Genomic DNA, 7,011 nt, shown 5'->3' with positions numbered 1-7,011 from the left:
ACCAATTCATTTCAAATTTAAATGTCTGCTTTGACGCTGTTTTTATTTGATCTTATTACTTTCATAAAAATATTCATATTTTGTCCTGATTCCATTTTTATTGAATTCCACCTATCATAATCATCACAGTTCGATTAATAAGAATATGTGAAAACTGTGTCAAAAATATTTCAGTTTTATACTTAAAAATCAGATCAATTTCGATTATCATCTGATTTCTTAATAACAAATAAGATTACACAGCAGTTCTATTTTGTAATAAGAATTAGTTTAAGGTTTTTAGAAAAATAATGAATGCAAAAACAGAAAAATAAAATAATTCTTTATGGTTTTATATCAGTTGTAAATCCATTTAAGCGCTGTCGTTTTCATAGTGTCAGGGTCAACATATTATTTTTCCAATTGTTCCAATTTGAATTTATTTTTGTCTACGATAACTTGCATGTATCGGCGCAAAATGTTCCATTTAACATCGAGAATAATCTTTATTGAACAAAAATAAAGCATATATCTTTACCTTCACCCATTTGTTTTAGCCTGGCAATCTTCCAATAATTCCATTCATATTTTCCCGCCGTGCACGTGTAAATTTTCCATAAGAGGGCGCTCTTTCTAGTAACATTTAACCGGCTTAAGGTGGCAACACGGAATATTCCCTTCACAGCTGTCATCGAGTGAAGAGGCGGTTGTCTCCAGTCCAAAACTTGATCTCCCTTTAGTTTTAAGTTTGCAACAAAACAAGCCACAACACAATGAAGATTTGGACGAGTGAACATGTATTTAAGTGAGTACTTAACTTTTGTAAGTCAATTTTGCTAAAATTGTGTTATAGTCATCCGTGGGAAACCGTGGCCACTGCTGCATGGAGAAAATATCCCAACCCCCATAATCCCGCCGTGATTGGGACAGACGTTGTCGAGCGCCAGGTCGTAAATGGGGTTCTTCACACCCATCGCTTAGTCAGTTCCATTTGGTATTTTCCGAAGTGGGCGCAAGCGGTAAGTTACATAAAGACCCCCATTTATTGCAACATGTGCAGAGGTCGTGCCAAATTTTTTAATTTTGGAAACACGTGCGGTGTTGGCTAAGGTCAAACAGTAGAAATGACGTTTAAGTGACGTTTATAGGGAATCTGTCTGCGAGCTTAAGTCGATCAGACTTAAGTCGTCATGGCTGACGTAAGCGAAAGTGGTCTCTATGCACGAGCGGTTAAGGCGACGGTACAAAGTCGAGTTGATTAATTTGAGTTCATTCCAAATTCTTTCTGTCTTTGTAGGATGACCTTTGAGTCATTACCTCCACGTGAGGTGCATTTGGATTCGACAGCAATTTTTTTCTGAATTTAGGAGACTTAAGTGTGCTTGTGGAGGTCACTTAAATTATTCATAATTGTCTTCTTACTTTATTGATTTCCTATCAATTATGGGTATTCGTGGGATTTGACAGTTGGGGGAAATTACCGTGACCTGGTATTCTGGGAGGTCATGGTGGAGGATAAGCGTAAGGTTAATCACCACTAGGTCAGGAAACTTTGCCATGTCGCGAAAATTCAAAAATTTTCCATTGTAAATCTCTCCGTTATCTTATTATTACTCTTCCTAGCCCTTACGTCGGCTAATCCTTACGAAATGGACGTTTGAATAACTTTCCAAATAAATATTTCAACTATGCGAATTGCGTAATGTTGGATATGCTTTATAAATCCATTTTTTATGCAACTTTCTTTGCTTATGTCATTGGTTATCTTTTGTCTAGCGGGGTGATAACTTTGTGTGTCTTTATTGATTGAGAATTGGTAAAACATTGATGATGGGTCATTTTATAGTGTGACCTTTGTTTTCTAGGTATTGTTTTATTGACTTCATAATGATGGAACTTTCATTGCTGTTTTATGTTGTTTGACGAGAGGAAGAATGTACAGTTGCGGCCACAAAATTTTCGATGACATTTTCCAAAAATATGGGGGTCTCAGCAATTTTAACTTTGTGTTGTATCTATTGTATTATTAATTTTATTCTTATCTAAAAATAATTTCCTCTTCGTAGGTGTCACCTTTTATAGCAATGGAACTATTTTAAGAAGCAACTATGAATCAACCCCATTTAGCCACGTTGTAATCAATCCTTACAAATATTGAATGTAATGTCATCACTGTAATTTGAAAGGTTATTACTAGTATTGAATGAGACAACTTATTTAAAAAGTCGGAACAGTTCGTACACTTTTGTTGAAAGGCACATTGCCTATAAAATACTTTATGTAGGTCGGAGCCAACTATAAAAAATTCGGGAAGTTTCCCAAACTTGTTTATTTTAAAAGGAGATTAATTGCTAACTAAAGGTAAACGGCCAGACGATGTTTTAATCGTATCTTTCATTTAAACAAATATTATTCTTGGATTAACCACAACCAGCAATACACGGAACGTAGTTTTCATTCATAATGAATTTTCTTTCCCGGTAATTGGATTTAATCTGTGTGGAATGTCGTCGTTACTCTTTACGTCGACCTTCACCTCTAATTTCTGCACATTTTTACGCAGAACTTAAAATTAGACCACTGCTGTTGTATAATCTTAACTTGGCCACGCCGCATTTTTCACTTTTTAAATATAGAAATGTAAATAACTGACACTTTACTTTTTGCAGCTGATTGGCAGCGCCAAAGTCTGTTACGCCCGTGAGCACTCAGAAGTTGACCCAAACTCAAAGAAGATGACCCTGAGGACCATAAATCTAACATTTTGTCGGCATATCGCAGTTAATGAAACCCTCGACTATGTACCACATCCCTCAGACCCTAATAAGACACTTCTCAAGCAAGAAGCGGTAGTCACAGTTAAAGGAGTACCTCTCAACCATTATATGGAAGATCTTTTGGCGACGAGAATCTCAAACAACGCTGGAAAGGGTCGTCAAGCCATGGAATGGGTTATAAAAAAGTTGAACGACGAGGTGAAGGACTTGACGAGGAGTACAGACGAGATATTCAATCAAACGAAGAAGTCGATAGATGATATTGCGTCAAGTGCGAAGAAGTCGATGGATGATATCTCACAGAAAGCCAAAAAGAGCTTTGATGATATACAAACGCTACGGTCAGGGAATTATTCTGAATTTTAGTGCAATTTTTATGTTTAGGTTTTTTTACTGATTTTGTTAATGACAAAGTATTAGGCATTTAATTTATTGTTTTTCACGCGTTGATAAATTATTTGTACAGAAACAGTCTGAAGTGCTGTTGGTCGCTTGGAAAGCCCGAGAGGATTGATCAGGAATGAGAAGTGTACAATAATGTATATAAGTTGATCAATTATTTATTGACATTCCTTTACGAATGTTCTAGGATAGTGGATGTATATAATGTTAATAAATTCTAGTGCACTGATACTGGCTTTAAATTACGCCTCATCATGTAATCCAAATTATCGGAAACGAGTGACTCATTCATGTCAGACTGAATTCGGGAAGCTACAATGAACCTTGCTCGCAGTTTATTGATAAGATAAGCGTATCCTAGACAAAGGTCACGTAAAAAAACGAAATTTTGACCCACACCGCACTGCTAAAACTAATCTCCCATCGTGTCAAAATTACTTTCTCTCAAACCAGCTACACATGCCCACGCTGCTTCTCTCTCGTAACTCATAATCTCAATTCATCCTGTCTCTTTTCAATTAATTGTCACGTCACCGCAACCGTGATAACCCCCCTACGACCATGTTAGGTGTGCGTTCGTATTATTTCTTCAGTTATCATCATCACTGATAGACACTAAAAATACTACAAATGAAAAGTGATGACAATGTCCCGTGAACAAGAGGGTCTTAGGCACAGAAGGGCACAAAGTGTCACAAGAGCAGAAGAAATTCAGGCTGTGGAACAAAAACTGAGAAAATTGCAACCAGATAAACCGTAAGTACTCGACCTTCATTACTGTGCGTTTACTCTAATTGTTGACAAAGGTGGAAACATGTTCGATAAGTCTTCGAATTAATTAATTGATTTTATTTGACACCTGTGGTTTGACAACTAGAAGTGAGGTTAGAAGAGAACCTGCTTCAGAATCTGAACTGTGGCTTAACTACAAGATATGAACATTTTTTTTAATTACAAACGACTACACGGCCTTCTTTGAAGTCCATTTTTAGGTATAATTACTATTCATCAAGCCTAGTTGGTCAAGAACGATCAATGTCACCAATTTTGAGGTTAAGGTGCCGGCTTTGGAGGTGTCATTAGTCAAGTCAAGTCATTCGAACATTTTATCCCCAGAATTCCAGAAATTCGAACATTTTGATCACCGTAACAAGATAATGGTGTCCTCCACACCGATTTAACCGCGATAAAATTAAAATAGACCGACCGGTCTAACAGTTGACAATCTTAACTAGGCGCTAAATTCAAATTTCAGTATTCACAAACCCAGAGATTCCCTATTATCATGGAACTCAGGCTTCGAAAATTTCACCGGCTTCGTAAACTGGGCCTTCTTGCTTCTTTCGATCGGAGGGTTACGTCTCTTGCTGGAAAACTTCATAAAGTAAGGGACAACAAGACTGTACCGGAGGCTCATTTTTCATTTCTAGATACGGAATTCGGGTTGACCCGATTCAGTGGTTTTATATTCTAACTGGTCAAGATGAGCAAGGATCAGCACACCCATCCGTTGTTTTAATACTCTGTAAGTTTCTTGTACACAACAACTTTCATGTAGTTTTTTTTTGTAGATTCTGTAGTTCCTGTTATTTTTTGTCTTCTTACTGAAAAAGCTTTAGCTGTTGTAAGTGTGTTTTAAAATCACTTTTTTGGATAATTTGCAGTTCGTTTGATTTCAGGAAATCGTTCCAAGTGCGATTGGTTTGATAATGCACGTCGTTAATCTGTTGGTCCTTATCTTCTTGCCGATGGCAATAATTCACTACAAGGATGGTTTCAGCTTAAGTAATAACAAAGTCAAGATTTTAATTGAAGTTACTAAAATGTTTTTGTAGTTGGTGCTTCCACGGTGACGACCGTTTACAGCGTCCTTTTCTTGAAACTGTGGTCTTACATCCAAGTGAATTTGTGGTGCCGAAGCGCTCGCCAAAATTCAAACAATAAAAGCTTGAGACGCCAATCTCTATCTTACAACAATTTACCCAAAGAAAACGACAATAATTCACATCACAAAGACTCCAAAGATGATCAAAGCAATACTGAAAAACTCCTTGTGCAATACCCCGATAACTTAACATTGAAAGACTTATTTTACTTCCTATTTGCTCCCACTTTATGTTACGAATTAAACTTCCCTCGAACTGAAAGGATCAGAAAAAGATTTCTCTTGCGTCGCTTTTTTGAAGTGTTGGCAGGAACTCAACTCATCCTCTGTATTTTTCAGCAGTACATGATCCCATCAGTTAAAAACTCTCTTATTCCATTTAGCAACATGGACATCACTCTTGCCACTGAAAGACTGTTAAAACTTGCGGTAAAGTGAAATTTTTGATGAGAGCACCCATTGACGTTTTTTTTTTAGATTCCGAACCATTTAGCATGGCTGTGTATGTTTTATATTCTATTCAATTCGTGGTTGAATTTTATGGGCGAAATTTTACACTTCGCTGATCGAAGTTTTTATGCCGATTGGTGGAACGCCGACAATATTGACACTTTTTGGCGGTCTTGGAATCTGCCAGTTCATAGATGGGCAGTGCGACATGTTTATTTACCGTTGGTGGACATGGGATATGGTAAAAACATCGCTGCAATGACTGTATTTTTTATAAGTGCCTTCTTTCACGAGTACATGGTTAGTGTACCTTTGAAGACGTATAAAATTTGGGCTTTTATGGGGATGATGGCCCAAATCCCGTTGGCCAATGTTTCAAAATTTATAGAGAAGCGTTATGGGCCCCGGATGGGTAATATTGTAGTATGGGCGTCCTTAATAATCGGCCAACCAATGTGCATAATGATGTATTACCACGATTACGTAATAACTCATTACGGGCAGTCATTGTTACAAGATTATGGACATGTGTAACGACTGATTAGTTGTAAGTTTTGTATTGTTCGTTTGCATTGGTTATATGTGCATTTATTACTTTTGTTATGTAACTTGAAAGTTTAATAAAAAATGAAATCAGTAATTTTTTTAATTAGTTGTGTAATGTGAGTGCTGAGTATAGTTTTTACGATTTTTCCCAGGCAATCATCCAGTCACGGTTCACTTGTTCACTCATTCAAGTAAATAATTCCGCAGAGCCTGAAAGAGAGAAAAACTCCTTTTTTCTAGTCGGGAGATATGATATTGATGTTAATTAACATTCCATTATATACGCAGTTATGCACTCAACAAATCAACCTGCCATAAACTAATGTTTAATTTAACTCTCACTTACTTTATCTCGCCGATTTTTGCGATTAATTTAACTCCAAGACACGAATCAATCAAGTATAATATCCACCTACTGCAAAAAAGATCGTTAATTGAACTTTGCCGCAACGATATTAAATTTTCATTGTTTAAATGGAAACCTTTCAGTTCTCAAGAAACGAGGTAGGTCCCGTTTTTTTTTTCTGCAGCGGCGAGTATCTACCGTCAAGGATACACATAAACTAATATTTTGCACCAAATGAGTCTGCTTTACGAGACGTTCTTTTTCTTGTGCAGCGGTTCTGATTTTTGTGCAGCGACCAAGCCGATCTATAAATTATCGAGATAAATTAAAATCCATTTGATAAATGATGGCGCTTACTGGCATGCATGGTCGAGCGTAATAAACTAAAGTAAACTCGCAACTTGCATACTTTGCTGTGTGGGTACATACTAGGAATATCCCTGAGACAGAAAAAATTTCAGCCATTGTAAACTTACTTTGCATAACTTGTTACGATATTGCAATTAGAAGTAATTAATTCCTGAAGAATTCAACTTCTAGGAATCGAGTCGAAGGCGAGATTGATTGTATTTAAATTATGGTTGAACTTCTGCAATTCTTGTTTATTGGTAATGATAGAGTCGCAG

At 36.7% G+C, this 7,011-nt stretch overlaps 2 protein-coding genes across 2 annotated transcripts; both read left to right on the top strand.

Annotated features, from left to right (window-relative positions):
• Positions 1 to 620: 620 nt before the first annotated feature.
• slmo (PRELI domain containing slowmo) lies at positions 621 to 3,387 on the top strand. Its single transcript, XM_088037227.1, has 3 exons — positions 621 to 784; positions 833 to 998; positions 2,649 to 3,387. The coding sequence occupies exons 1-3, from the start codon at positions 753 to 755 to the stop codon at positions 3,120 to 3,122; spliced, it is 672 nt and encodes a 223-aa protein (XP_087893353.1). The 5' UTR covers positions 621 to 752; the 3' UTR covers positions 3,123 to 3,387.
• Positions 3,388 to 3,608: 221 nt separating this feature from the next.
• On the top strand, positions 3,609 to 6,133 carry mdy (diacylglycerol O-acyltransferase). The gene is made up of 7 exons (XM_088037226.1): positions 3,609 to 3,914; positions 4,414 to 4,542; positions 4,589 to 4,683; positions 4,730 to 4,782; positions 4,838 to 4,943; positions 4,994 to 5,472; positions 5,521 to 6,133. The coding sequence occupies exons 1-7, from the start codon at positions 3,799 to 3,801 to the stop codon at positions 6,025 to 6,027; spliced, it is 1,485 nt and encodes a 494-aa protein (XP_087893352.1). The 5' UTR covers positions 3,609 to 3,798; the 3' UTR covers positions 6,028 to 6,133.
• Positions 6,134 to 7,011: the final 878 nt, after the last annotated feature.

The sequence above is a fragment of the Gnatocerus cornutus genome, chromosome 5, assembly GCF_029298725.1.
Source record: "Gnatocerus cornutus isolate USDA-ARS CGAHR chromosome 5, icGnaCorn1.1, whole genome shotgun sequence".
Classification (NCBI taxonomy): domain Eukaryota; kingdom Metazoa; phylum Arthropoda; class Insecta; order Coleoptera; family Tenebrionidae; genus Gnatocerus; species Gnatocerus cornutus.
The sequence above is the reverse complement of the archived record's forward strand: the minus strand, read 5'-3'. Positions and strand labels throughout refer to the sequence as shown.

Excerpts from the sequence above, each read along its gene's own strand:
- slmo (XM_088037227.1), top strand. The coding sequence starts at position 753 with ATGAAGATTTGGACGAGTGAACATGTATTTAA. Across the intron at positions 785-832 it reads ACGAGTGAACATGTATTTAA|TCATCCGTGGGAAACCGTGG; the intron begins GTGAGTACTTAA and ends ATTGTGTTATAG. Across the intron at positions 999-2,648 it reads TTCCGAAGTGGGCGCAAGCG|CTGATTGGCAGCGCCAAAGT; the intron begins GTAAGTTACATA and ends TACTTTTTGCAG.
- mdy (XM_088037226.1), top strand. The coding sequence starts at position 3,799 with ATGACAATGTCCCGTGAACAAGAGGGTCTTAGGCACAGAAGGGCACAA. Across the intron at positions 4,783-4,837 it reads CTGAAAAAGCTTTAGCTGTT|GAAATCGTTCCAAGTGCGAT; the intron begins GTAAGTGTGTTT and ends GTTTGATTTCAG. Across the intron at positions 5,473-5,520 it reads AAAGACTGTTAAAACTTGCG|ATTCCGAACCATTTAGCATG; the intron begins GTAAAGTGAAAT and ends TTTTTTTTTTAG.